The sequence below is a fragment of the Ricinus communis genome, chromosome 4 (genome assembly GCF_019578655.1).
Source record: "Ricinus communis isolate WT05 ecotype wild-type chromosome 4, ASM1957865v1, whole genome shotgun sequence".
NCBI classification, from domain to species: domain Eukaryota; kingdom Viridiplantae; phylum Streptophyta; class Magnoliopsida; order Malpighiales; family Euphorbiaceae; genus Ricinus; species Ricinus communis.
In genome coordinates this window covers 21,542,804-21,564,307 of record NC_063259.1, presented here as the reverse complement: position 1 = coordinate 21,564,307, position 21,504 = coordinate 21,542,804, and the positions used below count along the sequence as shown (strand labels likewise).

At 31.4% G+C, this 21,504-nt stretch overlaps 2 protein-coding genes and 1 non-coding gene across 3 annotated transcripts; 1 reads left to right on the top strand and 2 right to left on the bottom strand.

Moving 5' to 3' along the window:
* The first annotated feature begins 10,055 nt into the window (after window positions 1-10,055).
* On the top strand, window positions 10,056-17,447 carry LOC8265532 (phenylalanine--tRNA ligase beta subunit, cytoplasmic). The gene is made up of 20 exons (XM_015721783.3): window positions 10,056-10,265; window positions 10,350-10,405; window positions 10,506-10,606; window positions 10,685-10,814; window positions 10,912-11,027; window positions 11,134-11,200; window positions 11,500-11,541; window positions 12,009-12,050; window positions 12,267-12,346; window positions 12,750-12,876; window positions 12,970-13,137; window positions 13,954-14,082; window positions 14,175-14,276; window positions 14,448-14,582; window positions 14,813-14,887; window positions 15,315-15,422; window positions 15,918-16,013; window positions 16,101-16,184; window positions 16,451-16,539; window positions 17,147-17,447. The coding sequence occupies exons 1-19, from the start codon at window positions 10,208-10,210 to the stop codon at window positions 16,517-16,519; spliced, it is 1,785 nt and encodes a 594-aa protein (XP_015577269.1). The 5' UTR covers window positions 10,056-10,207; the 3' UTR covers window positions 16,520-16,539; window positions 17,147-17,447.
* A 552-nt stretch (window positions 17,448-17,999) lies between these two features.
* Window positions 18,000-21,504, bottom strand: LOC8265531. The gene is made up of 2 exons (XM_002523152.4): window positions 20,529-21,504; window positions 18,000-18,431 (listed from the first exon to the last, which is right to left on the bottom strand). Exon 1 carries the CDS (start codon window positions 21,262-21,264, stop codon window positions 20,530-20,532), a length of 735 nt encoding a protein of 244 aa, XP_002523198.1. The 5' UTR covers window positions 21,265-21,504; the 3' UTR covers window positions 18,000-18,431; window position 20,529.
* Window positions 19,918-20,056, bottom strand: LOC112535497. The gene has a single exon (XR_003079618.1). It is a non-coding gene; the product is annotated as a small nucleolar RNA snoR137 (small nucleolar RNA).

Sequence of the window (21,504 nt, the reverse complement as noted above, 5' to 3'; positions counted from 1 at the left end):
ATCTTTCTTTTTCAAAAAAGAAAATTCCTTATACTAGTTTATCTTTTTTTTTTTCAAAAAAATAAAAAATAAAAGAAATCCTTATACTAGTTTATTGTTATTGTTCTTTTATGTTGATCTTGGACATTACTTTATTTTAATTTTTGATATTATTTTATACTGATTTGGAAATTATTTTAGTTTGATGAGGTTGAATTCTAACAGTTATAATGATAATTATTATCAACATAAAAATTTATAACGTCGAACTAATTCGAATTGAACAAACTAATTATTTAGATAAATATTTTTAAGAATTAAATTTCAACTAATTATTGTTGCTATTATTTTAATTATATATAATAATATAAAATTAGTATAAAAAGTTAATAAAATTTCTAATTCTTTATTTATTGGTCATATTTCAAAATTCAATAATAATTAAAATATATTCAAGTGTATTTCTCAATAAAATTCATGATATTTTAAGATTTTATGAATTTAATAATATAATCATATTTATTATTTAATTATTAATTAAATATAAAACTAATACTATAATATATATATAATATATTATTTTTTGGCATTAGAAATCGTTATATTAATTAAAAAAATATGAAATTAAGTTGAAATTTGCTAAATTATGCTAAGCACAGTTGCCTTCCTATTATTGTTGTCCACTTGCTCTTATATAGTATATTATCATTATGTTAGTATGTTGATGTTAATATTATTTTTTTAACTGACAGCATATATTAATATTATTATTAGCATAACAATTTATACTATTGAATCAATTTGAATTACTCAGAGTAAACTTCAGAGAGATACAATTGGTTTATCTTTTTTCTTTCAAAATTTAAATTCTTTATTTAGGTAGACCTTTTTCTAAAATTAATTTTTAATTTTATTTGAATTGATAACTATGTAATCTAATACGTCTTTATTACTTCGCTTCTTGCTCGCATGAAATTTTTTTTATGATGAATAAAATATTTTAGTTTAAAAAAATCAATAAAATATATTTTTAAAGAAATATTTTAAAATTTAAATAATTTATTCTTCTAATAAATCAATCTTATTTGAAGATTCTTTAAGAGAAGCTTGCCATTTCTTAAAAATCAAATAAGATTAGCACGATACTTTTTAAAAGAAAGTTTCATAAGAATACTTAAAAATTTAATTTCTTCAAAAAATGCATAAAATTATTGGTTGAAAATATTTTTATCAATTAAGTCCTTTTGCCGTATTATTTAAATAGAAAACTAATGGGAAAATGTTACAGTTAACGGACATAAGAATATAAGAACTAACTAATTTGATAGCTAAGTAGAAGTAACTAATGTAAACTATAGTATCCTATTGATCTAAAACTTCATGTTTTTCACCATTAAATAGAATGAATAAAATATACTTTGATCCATGTTTAATAGAATGTGATTTCTCTCACTTTTCTCTTATCTTATTAATTGATACTCTAATATTTTAGTTTTTGTATTTGCTATAATTTTTTATAATATGGGTAGAGAGAGGACCAACTCTTATATATAGACTAATGGTGGTTTTCCATCAAAGCACTAATGGTTACAACTCTTTATGTCATAATTTTTATCAACAGTCATAACTATTCAATTCATAACTTTCATTAACCAATAGAATTTAATCACTAATATCTTATTATAATTATATGAGTCATTAATTTCTTATATTTTCCCACTTGGCTCATATGATTTAATAAAAACATAAAGTGCACAAAAATTAATATTAAATTCTTTTTTATATTGGCTATGACATAATATCATTATTAAGTAGAAATATTAATACGATTCATAGCTGTCGTATGTTATTTTATGGACATAGTCCCTTCCATGTACCACAATACTAATTTTCATTAATATTTCTACTTAACATGATCCCTTACATTCTCACACTTGACATACGACTACTATGACCCGTATTAATATTTCTATTTAACATGATCTTAAATAAAGGTAATATTAATGGTCCAATATTAGTGTCTTTATTTTAAGATTGTTCCTATCAATATTGCTTTAAAGCAATTATGTATACCAAATAGAAAACAGGAAAATCAGAAACACATAATTTTGCTCAAAGTGTCAAATGTATAAACTTAAAATAACTTGATACAATACTAGTAATAATGTCTAACAATGCTCATTCTTACAACATGTTCATTAAACGTTTTGGGCGGTAATCCTTTTGTTAAATGATATGCAATTATAAGATTTGTGCTAATATGTTCAATTGACGCTCTTTATTTCTGAATTTCTTCTTTAACGACAAAATATTTTATCTCTATATTCTTAGCGCCCTTAGAATACTTATCCTTTTTAGAGAAGAAAACTGTTGTAGAATTATCACAATAGATTTTTAATGGCCTGGCTATACTGTTGACAATTCCAAGTCCTGAAATAAAATTCAGCAGCCATAATCCATGAACGGTAGCCTCAAAGCAAGCTACAAACTCAGCCTCCATAATGGATACAGTAATGACAAACTATTTCACACTCTTCCATGAAATTACTCCTTCGGCTAATAGGAATAAGTAGCTAAATGTTGATTTTCTTGTATCAACACATCCAGCAAAATCTGAATATGAATATCCAATCACCTCAAGGCGCTTAGATCTTCTATAAGTGAGCATATGATCCTTTGTTCCTTGCAAATATCTAAAAATTTATTTTCAGCTTTTCACTGATTTAATACTGGATTACTTTGATATCTGCCCAGTATTCTGACAGCAAAACTAATATTTGATCTGGTGCAAGTTTGAGCATACACTAAACTCCCAACAACAGATGCATAATTTATTCTCGTTTCAATTCATTTTTTAAATATTGCATAAGATTAAATTTATCCCCCTTCTGAATTGGAACTATCCCTGTTGAGCATTGGTCCATTTTAAATCTCTCTAAAATTTTATTAATATAAGCCTTTTGAGATAAGCCCAATAATCCTTGTGATGTATAACACAATATTTCTATTCCTATCACATATGTGGCTTCTCTCATATTCTTCATTTCAAAATTATTAGAGAGATATTTCTTGGTTTCATGTAGCAAACCAAGATCATTAGCAGCAAGTAAAATATCATCAACATACAGAACAAGAAAAATAAACTTGCTCCCACTGATTTTTATATATATACACCGATCGACGATATTTTCTTTAAATCTAAAAGAAGTAATAGTATCATTAAACTTAATACCATTGACGGGAAGCTTGTTTAAGTCCGCATATTAATTTTTTTAGTTTATACACCATATGATCATTTTTCTTAATTGAAAAATCCTCACGTTGATCCATATAAACTTTTTCTTCCAAACTTCCATCAAGAAAAGTAGTTTTGACATCCATTTAATGTAGCTTTAAATCATAATGAGCCACTAAAGCCATAATGATTTTAAGAGAATCTTTTTAGACACCGGTGAAAAAGTCTCTTTGTAATCAATGCCACTTTTCTGAGTAAAATCTTTGACAACAAATCTGACTTTATGTCTTTCGATATTGCCTTTTGAATCATGTTTGGTTTTGAAGATCCATTTGCATCTCATCTTTCTATATCCTTCAGGCAACTCAACAAGGTCCCAGACTTGATTTTGATCTATAGATTTTATCTCTTCTTCCATAACATTAATTCATTTAATTGAATCATCACAATTTATAGCTTCTGAAAATGAATCTGGATCATTATTAATTCCTAAGTCCATTTTCAGCTCTTGTAAACTATATAGTCATAAGAAATAATAGATCTCATTTCTCTTTGAGACCTTCTTACTATTACTTCTTGTTGTTCATTTACTATGGTTTCATTATTGACATTTTCATTATGAAGTATTTGATCATTTATTTGTTGTTCTTGAATGTTATTGGGATGAGTAATAACATTAAGAATAACAACTGTAGAAGTTTTGGATATAGGAACTTCCACCCTAACTTCTTGAATACTAATATCATATATTCTTTCGCTCCCACTAATGTCACAATTTTTAATGAACCTTGCATTTCCAGATTCAACAATTCATGTACTATGATTAGGACAATAAAATCTATACCCTTTAGACTTTTCTGGATAACTAATAAAATAATCACTAGTTTTTTTAAATCCAATTTCTTTTCATGTGGATTGTAAATTCTTACTTCTGTTGGGCAATCCCAAATATATAAGTGCCTCAAACTAGATTTCCTTCCTGTCCATAGTTCAAAAGGTGTATATGGAACCGCCTTACTAGGAACCATGTTTAGCAAATATATAACAATTCTTAATGTATACATCCACAATGACAAGAATAAAGAAGGATGACTCATTATACTCCTAACCATTTCCATTAGAATACGATTATGACTTTCTGCAACACCATTTTGTTGTAGTATTCTTGCATTGTGTATTGAGCACAAATACCATATCTTTCAAGAAATTTGGCAAATGGACTTAGACATTATCCAAATTCATCATATTTTCCATAATATTCACCACATCTATCTGACTTTATGATTTTTACCTTTTTATCTGATTGCCTCTCAACCTCTTTAATATAAATTTCAAGTGAATTGATTGATTGAGATTTGTCATATAATAGATAAATATGATCATAACGAGAAAAATCATCGATAAAGGTAATAAAATATTTTTCTCTACCAAAAGTTGGAGCATCAAAAGGACCATAAATATAAGTGTGTATAATTTTAAGAAGCTGTGTGCTTCTCATGGCTCATTTCTTAGTGTGTTTTATTTATTTTTCTTTAATACAATCAATACACACTTCAAGGTCAGTAAAGTCTAAACTTGGAAGTATTTCATTTCTTACTAATCTTTGTATCCTTTTTTTGGATATATGACCCAAACGTTTATACCACAAGTAAGCAGAACTTTCATTGACTAAACTGCGTTTAGTACCAACATTATGATGCAATGTCATTAATGTCTCAACAAAACGATTATCAAGTTAAAGCTTGTAGAGACCATCACATAACAATCCAAAACTAATAATATTATTATTCTTAAATAAAGTTAAAGATCCAGAACTAAACTTAAAATAAAATCCCGCTATATCAAGTTTTGATAAAGAAATTAAGTTGCGAGAAATGTGGATACATAAAGAGTTTGAAATAAATTCAAGTAATATCTTGTATCTAAAATTAAATGATAAGTGCCAATGCCTTTAATAGAAACTTTCTTTCGATTTTCCATGAAGACAAAACTTTCATTTGGCCTTATATTTTGGATTGTAAGGAATCCATGCATCGTAGTAGAAAGATGGGTAGTGGAACCAAAATCAATCCACCAAGTATTATGCGGAACTTCAATAAAATTTGATTCAAAACATACTAAAGCATAATGCTTACCTTTCTTTTCGAACCAAGCTTTACGTTTTAGGCAATCCTTCTTTAAGTGCCCGATTTTATCAAGAAGTTACACTTAATACTTCCATGTTCCTTCTTATGAGCAGCCTTAGAAGATTTATTCAGGTTGTGTAAACCTTTCTTCTTGCTCTTTCCACCTTTTTTTATGTAACTCTTTCCAGCTTCTTGATGACTTAAGAGATGAACTGAATGAGCTCTTTAATTCTTTAATATTGTCTTTTCTTGAACAAACATACTCGTTAATTCATTTACATTCCATTTATCCTTTAAGGTATTATAGTTCATTTGGAATGGACCATATTATTCAGGAGGCAAGGAGTTCAGTATGAACTCTATTAGAAAATACTCATTCACATTCATTCCTAAGGTCTTTAATTTTGCCGCTAAGGTAGTCATTTCAAGAACATGCTTATGCATGGCACATGAACCATCATATTTCATGTTGGTCAAATTACTCATTAATGTACCAGCAAGTGACTTATCAGCTGTTTGAGAACGTTTCTCAGTAAGCTATTTAAATTCCTTAGCACTGTCAGTTTTAGAAATTGTACTCTTTAAGTTGTTTGCAATAGTCATTCGCATAAATATTAAGCTTAATCTGTTCGATCTTTCTCAAGCTTTATATAAAGCTTTTTTTTGATTGCTCCTTTCATCAGTAATAGTAGTAAGTTTCTCAATTTGAAGTGCCAAATCAAGATCCAGGACACCTAAGTGAAACTGAACTTGTTCGCACCAATCAGAGAAGTTCAAACCGTTAAATAATGGAACAAATGAAGCATGTGAATGAAGAGAAACGGGTACATATACTGCAAATAAAAATAACATAAAATACTCATACATTAATGCTTTGATTCATAATATTTATTCCATAAATCCAAATATAAACATAGTATATCAAAGTTCTCCTTTGAATGATACTAAGATATACTTGTGTAAACAATTATAGGTAATTATATATGCATAACTTAATCTATTTTTCTATCTTTGGATATGTAAAAATAAAATAAATATAACATACTAATACCACGATTATGTCTATCAATTATAAATAATTAATCAACCTTTAGGTTGATCCCTAAATATCTTATAATGATAAATTTCAATTTACCCATAAATACATAACAAATCATAACATCATTTTAAACATAAAATATATGAGTAATTGAAAAATTATAATCTATAATTTGAAATTTATTTACTTTAAAAATTTGGTCACTTTGATAACAAGCAAATCATTCTTAATATAAATTTTAAAAGTTTACAATAATATTTAAACAATATATCTACTTTCATTAAATATTTAACGTAATTTCAATTAAGCATTAACTTCTCTTATATATATGTACCAAGAATTAAGGATGAATCTAGATTAAAAGTTTTATATTATTAGGATGAAACTGTAAATTATTTCGAACTTAATAGGAAGAATATAAACTTTATAGACAATATAGCAAGAAAATGAAACTGTAGGGGCCAAATTGACCCTTTTCCCTCAAAACCAGAATTAACGGTACATGCGCACTCTTACCATCTCATGCGCGCAAGTTTCTTCCCAAAAACCAAATAGTGTAACAAAATCCAAGAAAAATATAAGATATAGAAACCTTAATTTAATCCAAACTTTCATTTAATCTTATTCTAAATCATGCATAATTAAAAACTTTAATATTTGGCAGAAATTAAAAAATTTCTTTCTAAAACAATCTCGAAATCCTAATAAAAAAAATCTCAATATTTAATACAAACCATGTAAAATTAATTAAATAAACTTTATTTGCTAAAACAAGAATTAATTCTTATATGTATCCACAACAATAATAAATCTAATAAAATTATGAAAAGGCATGATTTCTTAAACCGTGGCTCTGATATCACTTGTAAACTATAATATCCCAATGATCTAGAACTTCATGTTTTTCACCGTTAAATAGAAGGAAGAAAACATACCTTGATCAATGTTTAATAGAGTGTGATTTCTCTCCCTTTTCTCCTTATTTTATTGATGGATACTCTAATCTTTTAGTTTTTGTATTTGCTATAATTTTTGATGATATGGGTAGAAAGAGGACAAACTCTTATTTATAGACTTATGGTGGCTATCAAAGCACCAATGATTACAACCCTTCATGTCATAAATTTTACCAATAATCAATAACTATTCAATTCACAGCATTTTATTAACCAATAGAATTTAATCACTAATATCTTATTATAATTATATAAGCCATTAATTTCTTACAATTAACCACCAGATTTGATGGCGAGCCACTTAATGTTAGAAGTTGAAGTATTGAGTTTGAGATCTTTTCTTCAAAATGTAATGGTTTATTCCCACTTTAAAAAAAGAGTTCTCTTATTTTCTCTATCTTGACACACTAATATACTAAACATATTTACTTTTAGCAAGATAGTAAAAGTAATGCGTTTGTAATTATTATTCAATTAAATAAAACATATATTTCTAAAATACTCAAAAGCGTCAAAGAAAATAAATCTAAAAAGGCAAAAACCATATTGCTACTCCTAAAAACCATATTTTTCGAATCTAGTCTATCATATTCAATTCAGTGCAATTAAGCCATCCAACTATTACTGTTAGTGTCATATGGACTCCCTTAGTGTCTATTTAACTTATAATTATGAAGTGCTAATATGACATTAATTATATTTTTTAAATAATTTTTATTAGCAGTGTCTCTTTTAACTAATTAATATAAATTTTTATATTATCTCTTAATAAAATCAATACAACATCACTAAACTTCGTAATAATTTATTCACGTAGTACTTACTAAAATGTAAAATAATATTATAAGACCCTTTTATTAACAAATTAAACATCACTTATAGACCGATAGAGAAAAAGAAAACTAAATATAGTTAAAAAAAATTATGATAGTACTCAATCCAACCTATTAGCTTATGATTATGTAGCGGTAACATGACATTAGTCATATTTATTGAATAATTTTTACTAATAATAATAATTTTTAACTAATTAATATGATAAAAAAGATCTCATGCATTTTATTGTATTATCTCAGCAATAGGATCCTTGCCCATGATAAACTAAATTTTTGATAGTAGAATTTAAATTTTAACCTTCATTTTTAATTTTTAACTAATTAATCTCGCTTTTACTATTAAAATCAAGTATTAATAAATATATGTATTGTGTTACTGTATTTAAAAATACAGGACAAATTTTCTATACTTGAATATGTTGTATGTTTTTATTTTTATAATATCAAAATTCAATTTTTATATAAAAAATAGAAGTACTATATATGAATTTTACATTTTATGTTACATAGTTAATTATTTGATATTGTGATTCTTTGTAGATTAGATAGAGTATTAGTTCTTATTAGTTAAAGGCATATATGATCTTCTTTGATTTTTTGTTAGTTGTGTTTGAATTACTTGATTCTTCTTGATACCTTTTTACTCTTATTGCTATGTCGGTTTGTTACTGTAATATTGTTTAAGATTAGTTTGTTGTAAAGTGAAATTCTGTAATGTTGTCGACTGTAATATTGTTTCTTTTTCTTAGGTTATAAAATGTCAAATGTGGATAATAATGTTCAATGTGTAGATAATTGTACATATTTTCAAGGAATGGATACTATTGGAGTGCGTCTTAAATATTCATTGCAAATAGGTAATAATTTATTTGATAATGCAAATACATATCAATTGGAGTGCATATTAAAATATCCACTGCTGCATTTTGTGGCTTATAAAATCTATTGGCTGTGAAATGAGGCGTCCATGATGTTTTAAATGTTGTAGGAGCCGGTTGGTTATCAATCTAGTTTAATATGTAATAACTCATATTATCTAAACTGATTTTGAAAATTTATTTACTAAATTGTTCAACTCAAATGGTGAAAAATAGTATATTTCTTTCGATTTCAACTTATGGTTAATGACGTATACATGCTTTTTTATTTATTTATTAAACTTGTATCTTATTTGGTTTTTATTTTATAGAACACTATTTTAATTTTTAAATTTATGATTTGGTTGTATCAATATATTGAACATTTAATGTTAGATACTTAGATTTGATAAATTTATACGTTTGTATCTCTTTTGTTTTGTTTAATTTCTGTTAATATATTTTAGAATTTAATTATTGTAAACGGGTTCGGTAAACGTGTATCTATTTAATTATGAGAATGTTTATATAAACAGGTACTTAACAAGTAGGATACCCGCTACCAATTTAAATATCTATATAATATATTTAATAACTATTTAATTTAAACGAGTTTTAATTGGGTTCGGGTAGTATGCGAGTATTTCTATTTGGATTTGGAATGAGTTCGGATAATAAAGGTAATTTTTTAAATAGATTTAGGACGAGTTTGAATATGTGTCTTTTAATTGAGTACGGAAATTCTTAAATAGGCAGGTACACTACCCGTTGCCACGAAGGTCTAATTACATCAAATTGAACATGAGGGACCTAGATCCAAATATCTTATAAGTTCAAGGGCTAATTATGGGTTTTGCCTCTAAAAACAAACACTAGCAGACACAGATTTAACTCGGTCTTGGTCAAACCCAGATGCAACGTTCCCTAACCGTTTCAACTCGGTCTCGGTTTCAGTTAAAAAAGACTCGGTCTCGGTTTCAGTTAAAAAAGACTCGGTCTCGGTTAGGCACTACCATTATATAAAAATACCGGTCCGCCTGACCCGAGAACATCCAGACCGGCCTATACCATGTCTTACCCTTTTTGACAACCTATGTTAGGGTTTTTGTTCCTACTGGCATATCCTGAAGCTGTTTCAGTCTCAGTTGCAGTTGTTGTTCAAGGAATAAAGCCATCATCATGCCCACGGTGAATGTGTCTAGAGATCGCCTATTTGCAGCTCTAGGGAGGACTTACAGTAATACTTCGACACTCTCTTTCTACACATGTCTTTACGATTCATGGAAACTGATTGCTGTGTTTTCAATTGGTTGAATTGTAGCTGAAGAGGAGTTCGATGATCTTTGCTTCAGGTTTGGTATTGAGCTCGATGATGTGGTGAGCACTTTCATTTCCTACAATTAAAGAAAATCAGAGTTAATAAATTTAGTATGAAAGACTAAAACTTTGTTAAAATTGTTGTGTTATATTGAATTAGACAACTGATGAAGGAATTAATAGAAAAGAGAGGCATGAAGAAGAAGGAAAAGGAAATGAAGATGAAGAAATTATTTATAAAATTGAAGTTCCTGCTAACAGGTAACTCTTTTCTTCATATTGGATTGTTGTATTTAATTGAAAAGGATTAAAGAATTATTGATAACCAATTTGTCTTAGATATGATTTGCTTTGCCTTGAGGGCATTGCTCAAGCACTCCGCATTTTCAATAAGCAAGAGGAGACACCAAAGTATACCCTTGCCAACATTAGCAAGCAAGCAATGCTTAAGATGCATGTAAAACCAGAGGTATTTATTTAATCCTTGCAGACGATGCTTATCAATCAATAATTCGTAGTTTTAAACATGTTTCATGCATCATTAAAATTTCGTATCCTTGCTGCAGACATCATCTATTCGTCCCTATGTTGTTTGTGCTGTTTTAAGAGATATGACATTTGATGAAGCAAGTTACAACAGCTTCATAGATCTTCAAGACAAACTTCACCAAAACATTTGCAGGTAATACTCTGTTTGTTAACCTTGATTTGTTGTTTCTCAAACGATCCTTCAAGTGATCGTATAGTTTCTTCCACCTTGTGATGTTGACATCTCATTCATGTTTTAGGCGAAGAACTTTGGTTGCAATTGGGACTCATGACTTGGATATGCTACAAGGTCCTTTTACTTATGAGGTGGCTTTCTTTTCTTGTTTGTTCAATTATGTCTTAAGAATGGGATTTAGTTTTCAGTTTAAAAAGGAGCAGCATTTAAGAAATTCAGAAGGCTTTTGTTTGTCTTCTTTTTGTGGATGATAGTTGTTGAGATTTAAATAGTAATTTGCAAAGCTCATCTATCTACACCTTTGGCATGGCCTTTTTGCTACTTGGAAAGATTTCTGTAGTCCTGTTGCTTTAGAAATCACGGTGTCTTTATGCAATTAAACTGTGACATACTAATTCATTGTTAACTCATTTTATCTGCTTATTCTCAGGCGCTGCCTCCTCAAGACATAAATTTTGTGCCATTAAAACAGGTAACTGTTCATTTTGAGCTTTTGCTCACATTATCTTTACAAAATTCTCTTTTTTTGCTATAAGGAGTGACATTTAGTCTTGTCAAGATGTCATTTGTTGAAACTAGAGAGACATAAAATGCCTTTTAGCCTGAGTTGTCATTAACACTTGGCCTTATGAACTTTATTAATTTTATTCTTACTCTATATAGCAGTAACTGGGGTGTATGCCAAGTGTTATTTTTCACACTATAAATTTTTACCCAGAGTAACACTTGGCTTAAAGTGCACGAGAGAGCAAGTGAAACATCTAGATAAACAAATTATTTGTTTCTCTGTTTTTCATGTCTGCAAATTGGTGATTCTTTTTTGACCCAATCTTGACCTGTATTACTACTTTTCATCTATTGTTTGAATGCAGTTATTGTTGGGAAAGTGCTTGATTAAACTAATTTTGTTTGTTTTCCCTCTTTGCTTCTTATTATTAGGTGAAAAACTACAGAGCTGATCAACTGATGGAGTTTTATCGGGTGAGCTAACACCAAGATATCTGATTACATTGGATATTGGTGCTTTTGCCAAGTTCTAAAATACCTTTTTTATGTTTCCTATCAAAAATATTGAGATTGGTATTTTTGTGCAACTCTTTGTGCATGATGGTCTTTTTTTCTCTTTTAATGTTATACTTATGTTTGGATTTAATTTGCACTTTAAATTTACTAAAATTGAATTTTTGGAAATTGCAGGAGAATGATTTGAAGTTGAAGAAGTTTTTGCATATAATTGAGAACTCACCTGTCTTCCCTATCTTATATGACAGTAGAAGGTATGGGTAGAGTTTCTTAGTTAAACCATGTACTTCTGAAATTCTGAAGTCACTTTCCTGATTAGTTAATGCTTGTCTATGACTGGCCTTGTTCTGTCGCTGTCATGATCATCTAACTTCCACATGGATATTTTTCATGGGGCTGGGGTGTGAGTTTGTTGTAGTTGCACACGACCTTCTTCCCTTAGCAAAAGAATAAGAAGAATACAGCAATGACAATAGTCATTGTTTTCTACTTCTTCTGTAATAAAATGTGTTTTCCGTTATGTTCTAGTATGTTCTGCTCTCACATTGAAATTATTAATTCTATTTTTGTTATGCCCTTACATTGGCCTTAACCGTTGACTTTTCTGGTTAAAGAAGTTTCACCTTCATTTAAATCATTTAATTTGCCTTTCTGCAGAACTGTTTTATCTCTGCCCCCAATTATTAATGGCGCGCATTCAGCTATCACTTTAAAGACGAAGAATGTTTTCATTGAATGTACGGCCACTGATCTGACAAAGGCTAAGATTGTTTTAAACACAATGGTACAGAACTGAGATGCTTTGATTGCTTTTACTTTCTAGATGTGGTTCTTGCCTATTTGTTTATTTGGTGAGTGGTTTTCCTTTGTCTTTCAGGTAACGATTTTTTCTGCATATTGTAAAAAGAAATTTGAGGTGGAACCAGTTGAGGTGATATATCCTGATGGGAAGTCTAATGTCTATCCTGACTTATCTGTGTATAATATGGAAGTTCCACTATCGTATATCACTGGCTCCATTGGAGTGTCTTTGAAGACCGAAGAGGTATTGGAAATCCTTTAGTCTTAACCTTTAATCTTTTCTTTAGTTAGTTGACGTGTATATGCCTGGAGTTAAATAAAGCATCAAATGTGCGATTCCAATGAGCATTATAATTGATTGTTTTATATGCTAGAGTGTAATGATCATGCTTCTGATGATAATGGGGCTTGAATCTGGCACAAAGCATATGATGGGGGTTAAGAATTCTCTCGGTTTTCTGAGGCAAGGGCCCTCCCAGATTACTCAATACTTTCCATGCACATCTTACAGAGAAATTTGAATTCCATGGATGTTGAAAATTGGCCTATATGTGGAAATATTCCTGTTCTTGTTTCTTTAATTTGTCGTTTGAGGTTGCGAGAAGAATTGAATGCCTTTTTGGTAGTTCACAAGAACTCATTCAAGGGGATAAGTAGTTGTGATTTATGGTCTTGATTTGCTATGCTGAATAATAATCATAGATTTCTTGTTAAGCTCATTTAAAGATATATTTTATTTTTTAAAAGTGATCTTTTGTTGAGCTCATAATTTCTTTTCATCTGGCTTATACTTCTGAGGTAGAATTCCAAGGACTTTTCTTTGTTTTGAATGATCTTATGACTCATTTAGGCATGTTGAAACTGGTGGCCATACATGATTTCTCTGTTTGCCCATTTTGCACCTGATGATTGTATTTAAGCCAATATCTTGCTTTCTTTCTAGGCATTTTTAGCTATTTTTGTATGTACTATGATAGTCTAATGATTTGGCAGTTTATGAATTTCCACAAAAAAGCCACCATTGAAATAATCATAATCTTGTTTTTCTTTCTGCCCTTAGATCACCAGCTTGTTAAATCGGATGCAACTACATGCTGAGCAGTCTGTCTCAAATGCTGATCAATGCACTATCAATGTATCTATACCTCCAACCAGAAGCGATGTTCTTCACCCTTGTGATGTTATGGAGGTAGTAATGGTTGCAGTTGTTTTATCATCTTTAAGCAGAAGCTCTGTTTGGAATATTTTGTGTTGCTAATGATAGGGCATCTTATTTTTAAGGATGTTGCAATTGCTTATGGGTATAATAATATTCCAAAGAGAAAGTTGCCATCATTAAAGCCACTAGCCTTGAACCAGCTTGAGGATCTTATAAGAGTGGAGGTATTAAAAAAAAAGATAATTGTCCTCCCCTCTCTCTCTCTCTCTCTCTCTCTCTCTCTCTCTCTCTCTCTCTCTACAGATATGCTATGATGCTTTTGTTATTTGCAGAGTTGCTATTATCTTAATTGATTTTTCTAAGGTTTTGTCCTTTGCTTACATTTGCCTTTTTAGGTTGCAATGAATGGGTTTACAGAGGTTTTGACTTGGATCTTATGCTCTTATCGGGAGAATTTTGGAATGTTAAATAGAAAAGACGATGGATCAACTGCGGTCATTGTTGGAAATCCTCGTTCCTCTGATTTTGAGGTTTGTATGTGCCCTTTTTCTTTGTCAAAGAGTTGTTGCATGGAACACCTTTGTGTCAGTAAGCAAAACATACTGCTGAAGGACGCATTAATGATGTCCAATGATGCACCAAAAATTAACAGAGTGTTAAAGGCCACTATAATTTTGTGCAAATAGGTATTTATGGTAATTGAATGCTAGTATTTGTTGATTTTTAATAATTTAAATTGGTTTTACTTTCACTTTCATAGGTTGTCCGAACCAGCCTTATGCCTGGTGCTTTGAAAATAGTTGGACATAATAAAGACCATCCAAAGCCAATTAAGGTATATATTTCTCGATCTTTGATGTACTCTATTGTTTTGCAGTATTCTTTAAATTTTCTTTATCTTTTTCCACATAGGCAAATTGAACACACTTATAGTTCTGCTGGTACTGGGCAGTTTATTTCTGAAGTCTGATGGTGTTCCCTTGACAAAACAGCTACTTTACTGGTGCTGTTTTTGTTGGGAGTCCATAGCCTTGATTGATTTATCAGGCAAGTTGGCTCTAAAGGAAGCATATAGCTTTCATTTGTGTGAGAGTTTGTGTAGACACGTGCTCCGTGCATATGCATGGCATTGTTTCATGTGCTTTAAGCCCTTAAAAACGGCCAACTGAACCGCTACCCCCATCACACACACGCACCGCTCTCCTTGCTTTCATATATTTAATTTACGTATGTGGTTAACTCCATGTCTGAATTGGCCCTAGATTTTTGAAGTGGGTGATATAGCAAAGCTGGATGATAGTAAAGATGTCGGTGCAGCAAATCGTCGCCTGCTTGCAGCACTATATTGTGGCACGAATTCAGGATTTGAGGTATAGCTTTCTTGTTACGGGGATATCTTGTTGGGCCCTTTGCTTCGCAATTGTTCTTTCAATGACTTGCGTGTGTTATTTCATTGACTTGTGTGTGTTCTTTCATGAGGCTATTATTAAAAGATTTGCGAGAGAGAGATTGCCTTATTATACCTGTAATGGTGGAGAACTAGTTTGCCAGTAGAACAATTTCTGCTAGATGCACTGCCCTATGCCTATTGAGAAAACCATGCTGCAACATTGAAAATAGCAATATATCAACAGGTTGCTGCTGGACCTGTTTTGGCCATTGGAAAACAAGGGGAGAAAATTAAAGGGAAAAAAGTGTTGAGTTCAGAGCTGTATTAGTCCTGTGGGAGGGTGTCCAGATCCTATGCTCTTTTTGCATATTATTTTATTTAAAAAAGTTCATTACTCTCCTTACTGCCTATGACTTAGTTAATGTAAGTACTTATTTTAAGGTATAGAATTGATAGTTTTTAACATTGTTTGCAGTTGATTCATTCCTTGGTGGATAGAGTTATGGAAGTGATGGGAACTCCTTTTGTACCAATTGGTAACAATACAGGGTATTACATTCAGTGTTGTGATGTAAGTGTTTAACTGTGTTGTAGTTTCCCCAAGGCACTTCTGGTGTTTTTTGGTATAGGGTACTCATGGTCTTGTTTTCTCTTGAAGGCACCTGAGTTTCTTCCAGGAAGACAAGCCAGCATCATTTATAAGGGGAAGCACATTGGTATTTTTGGTATTGTACACCCAGAGGTATTACCCTTATGCAATAAAGTTTCCTTTTGAGTTTGATATATTTGTATGCATAAATTCAGCTTGTAGTTGTGTACTGGGAAGATCTGAATCTCCTTTGGATGACTTCGTTCATATTCTCATAATTATTTTTCTGTAGAAGCTCCAACTTTCAAAATACCCTTTTCTTAATACAAATCAAATATATTAAGCTTTTGGTAGTTTATGTGCTTATGAGGTAGACTATCTCTTTTTTGCTTAACGTTTAGCGCCATCGTCATTCTCAGGTGTTGAACAACTTTGACATACCAGATCCATGCTCCTTCTTGGAACTAGACATCGAGTGTTTGTTGTAGGATTGACTCTGATAACAAATGTAAGTCTAGCGGATATTCCTGTGCAAAAGTACAAAAAGTACTACGTCATAGTTTCATTTTCTGAAAATTTTTGGTACGTGGTTTTTTTTAAAAGATAAAAAGGTATATGGTGACTATTTGTTAATAAATATAGGTATTTTGCCATTAAAAACTCTGATTTTTAAGGATTCAGTCATTTTCACTCTAATCACATATCATTTTTGTTTTTGGTCTTGTCTGGAAGTAAGGTCGTTGTCTGGTCATTAGATTCAACTCATCGGAATGTCTTTTTCACCATAATCTAATAGTCAAACAACGATGTTAGGAGCTATTCAGTTCAAGTCACATGTTATCTGACAGGAGTTGTACAATAATTATGGCTGATTGTAAGAAAGACAACTGAATCTTTGTGAACCGGAGATTTTAACTGCAAAATTGTTACCACAAACCTTTTGTCTAAAGCTCGTACAAAACATTGTCTCAGAGTGAAGTACATGGTAGCTCTTTTGTTTTACTTTTTCCTGTTTCTTTTTCTAGTGTAGCTTTAAAGAAGAATGTCTTTTTTGTTTGTATTATTCGACACATGTTACCCTTCTGATTTTTTTGGTACTGTTTCTGATTGTAAAGAGTTGAGCTCGGTGGACATGCACAGATATATATCAGCATTTTTTTCACACCATGTTGCCTGGAGTACAGAAGTGAATTTTTTTTCTGGTGTCTACCCATTGGAAGAGAGTTTGTTGGCCAGCTTAGCCGGACTTCCTGTTTCCTTTTGCAAATTTTAATCCTATTGAATATGCACTTTCAATTATATGTAGAATTTCATCAATGTAATATATAGTACAAGGCTGTCTCTTTTTGGAATAAACTGGAAATCGACTTGTTTAGCTAATGTTTTCTCAGAAACCCTACAGAAATTATTGGACAATTACATCTGTTTCTGTTTTTAGTTCTAAAAGTAGAAATGATTGTTTGCTCCTATGAATAGTTTGATATCGGTTAGGCTCTAGTGTTCTAACTTCCCATATTGTCTAGTTTGAAGTCCTGTAATAATCTCCGTTCAACGTGAAAATCAAGCAATTTCTAGAACATTCAAAAATGAAAAGATTCAGGTCATTTAATTGAATTATTCAACCCCACATTTTTCATGTAACTAAATTTTGTTCTCAGAGTCTTAAACCCATTCGGACGTGAAAGGTCCGCCTTTTTAAGACCAACTTAAAGAGATATATATACATATATATTTTTCTTCCAAATCTGTCTACGGATTGAGTTTATGAAAATTACAAGTTCAAATAAACTAGACTGTAACTGAGATAGGCTCAGGGCCAGTTCAAAACGTGATTTGAGCAGATCTAAAGCCTAAATGCGGCACGATTCCTTGGCAGCTGACGTTTGCCTTTGCATGAGCAGAGACCTAAGCACAATGATGAGTTTATTGAGCTGTGAAGATTAGCACAACAATTGCCTGAGAGAAATGTTATCACAGAACATAAGAATCTGGAAACCTGCTTTTACCGGCATGACATCCATTGTATATTTGTACTGTTAATGGAAATAGAAAAGCTGAGGTTCTTCTAAGCAGTGCACCAAAAGAATTACAGTTGGATTCTGATTCTCTTACCGAAACAATCAACTCCAGTTAGATATTATATTACTAAAAGATTCTAATGACCTAATCCCCTAGTTTTGGCAAAAATATCATAGCTCATCCAGATCAATTCGGCAATGACAATAAAATGCCAACAAAATTTGTTGTAATACTGAAACACCAGGAGCAGTCCTAGCTGTTACAAAATTATTGCAATTGTCTTCAGTACTTCAAAGCTTCTATAAATCTGCAAAACATGCCTTTTGGCTTGAACTACAACCATTCTTCAAATTCAGTCTCCTGCTTGTTGGACAGCTCCATCTGCAGAAAAGATAGTTCCAAAGGATGTTTAATACACATTGCATGATTTTTAGCACAGACAAAGCACAGGTACCGAGAAATAAGTACTTAAATCGATCAAATTGACACCAAAGCTTTTCGATAAGTTACACTAAGGAAAGAAAAGAACAACAAAGTGGAAACATATACCAACTTATTTAAATCAATTTATTCAATTGACACCTAAAGCACTTCAGCGAGTTATGAAAAGGGAGAGAAAATAACAAAAAGTGGAAACATATACCAACTCATTACAAACTGGAACATAGGCAAACAACTGGAACTGCTGCAGGACAAACAAATACTAGGAGGGAAGGACAGAGAAACTAAATGGTCGGATGGAAGAAATAGGGGAGAAAGAAGAAAGAAAGAAATGACCAATATGCTTTGCAGAAAGGATAGAAAATGGAAGCAAAGAAAACAGATAGTAACTTTTACCATTTTGACCTTTTATTTATAAACTCATTGGTATTGCCTTAACAAAAAGGAAAAAACTTCTAATTGCTAAGACTGATCATGGCTCCTCTTCCGTCCATTTTCTAGTCCCTCTCCCTAATTATTTCCAAATTTTTGGACAACATAAAAGGTGGGATAAAGTAAGAAATACATCATAGATTCTCTATTCTCCCTTTCTCCACTCTGCCAATGAACTGTGAATTAGTGTTTATGCTCTATTCTGAGGGTCCTAAGAACATATGAAACTGGGAACTCTTTCCTACTGAACTTTAATAAGAAAAAACAAAAAAAAAAAAGAAAGAAACCTGTTTGCCCTCACTAATAAAAAACAACAATCCCCCTCTTCTATTAACTACTTTTACTTCTACTGATATCTGGTTCACAATTTACCTCCTCACAATGTAACATCGCCATTCCTAACATGTAGTTGCAATAAAAGCAGAAATTTCTTTGCTCTAGGTTGCATAATACACAGGAGTCATTACTAAATGCAGTGTCAGATTTCCCAAGTGCTCAACTGCCAATGGCTTTCACCACTCCTACTTCTTCCTAAAAGGTGTGTTTAATTTACTCTCCCAGCCATTTTGTTTAATGTAAATGAAATAGAAAATTTCAATGTTTCAGTTACTCAATTCTCTCTTACTTTTGGTCCAAAAAGATAACCTTCATGACGATCTTCCTAAGATTCCAATTTTACTCCAACCTTATTTGAAATGCTTCATCAAGTTGTATTTCACCATAAAGAATGAGAGAGGCCAATATAAAATCTAAATAAGGACAATAAGGCTGTAAATGGAGAACTGAAATAGAAGTTTCGAAGTCGACTTTTAATTTTGTTTAATTTACAAAGGAACCAAATACTTTTTCATGACATACTTAAATTCATAATAAGCATGCAAATAACATGTTTCATGTATAAACTTCAGAAGGATCACTACAATCTAAAGTAAACTAAAATGAGATATTTAGTTCTAATTGTTCTGTTGAATTTTGAAAGAGAAAAAGAGTATATATATATATAAAAGAATCGTACAGTGGAAATCAAAAAGAAATTCCATGTGCTGTTTAATACTGGAAAATTAATTTATGCTTCGGAAACACGAACATTTTCCACTGATATTTGAGGGAAGAGTTCACCAGTAAGAAGCAACAGCAAACACTACTAGTTCCTTCATTCATTTGTTATTTGATTATAGAAAAAATAAACCAAAAAAGAAATGGCACAGCTCCAACGAAGCTGCGCCATATCATACAATGGGCAGTGATTCAAATGTAAATAAAAAAGAGAAAGCTGGATTGATGGATATTGCAGTGCTATTGAAGAACATAATGCATACTGAATTCAGAATTACGAAATAATAAATAAAATCAAACATCTAAATCTTAGTCCTTAATTGCCAATGGCTTTCCACCATTCCTATACCTTGCTAAAAAGTATACATCCTAAAAGATGCACAGGATTGGCTACATCATCAAAATTGTTCAACAATCAAGATTCATTATGCACTTCAAAAGTAATCACAGTGAAACAACACAAAACAGCAAATCAAACAGAACACTCTTACATGCATAAACAATCAAATAAACCGCGTAAAAAACAGATCCTAAAAACCTCTAACTAACCTCATCTAATCTTCTCTTTCCCTGAGCTGCGCCTAGCCGCCTCCTTCACTTTCTCAATATAACCCTCAATAGGAGGAGTCAGAGTAGCCATAAACCTATTAACCGGAAACGGAGTCAAGTCCGGAACCAAAGCAGCCTCCTTTAACTTATCAGGCAAAGCATCAATAGCTTCTTTCTTTAATCTCAAGAGGGTAGACTCAGCTGCTTGTCTAGCCCTATGTTTCCTCATCAAAACCCTACTGTATTCTTTCGCTAACCGCTTCCCATCTTCCTCATTCAACTCATATTTAGGTATTTTTTCTGCATCCACTAAACCAAGCGCAATCAAGTCGAATCCAGGAGTACCCATCATTAAAGGCTCATCAGGGACACCCATAGCTTGCCTACCACCTTTCTTGATTATCTCCTTCTCACGTTGTCTTTCTTTGCTTTCAAGACCCAATTTTTGGCGCTCGGCTTCGCGGGCTTGCTCTTTAGGCTTGAGGAAACGGACTGGCGTGGGCGCATTGAGACATTGCTCGAATAAGTTGTTCTTGGCAGATTGGTGGGAAGGTGATTGGGCAGATGGGTCTTGACCTTTGGGACCCTTCTTTGTTGTCACTTTATTCTTTTTCTTCGGTTGTCCATCTTTTGTTTTTGATTTTCCTTTCGCTGTTCCGCTTACTGAACAGCGTTGGCCGAATTGGTAGGTTACTGATTTGAGAAGGCTTGTTGCTGGTCTTGGAATTCTATACATTTTTTACTCTGTTTCTTCTCTTTAATTTCTTTTAATTTGAACTGGGTAGCAGGGGAGGGCTGGGAAATGGAGAGAAGGTGAGGGAGAAAGTGATGACTCCAAGTGAGAGACTGAAAAAGTGAAATGTAAAGAAATTAAAGGTTAGGGTTTTATCCATGAACGGCCTGAGTCTAGCATTTCTTGGCCCGTTATCTTTTTCTTGAAATATACATTCATTGTAATTTTCTATGTTTCTTCCAA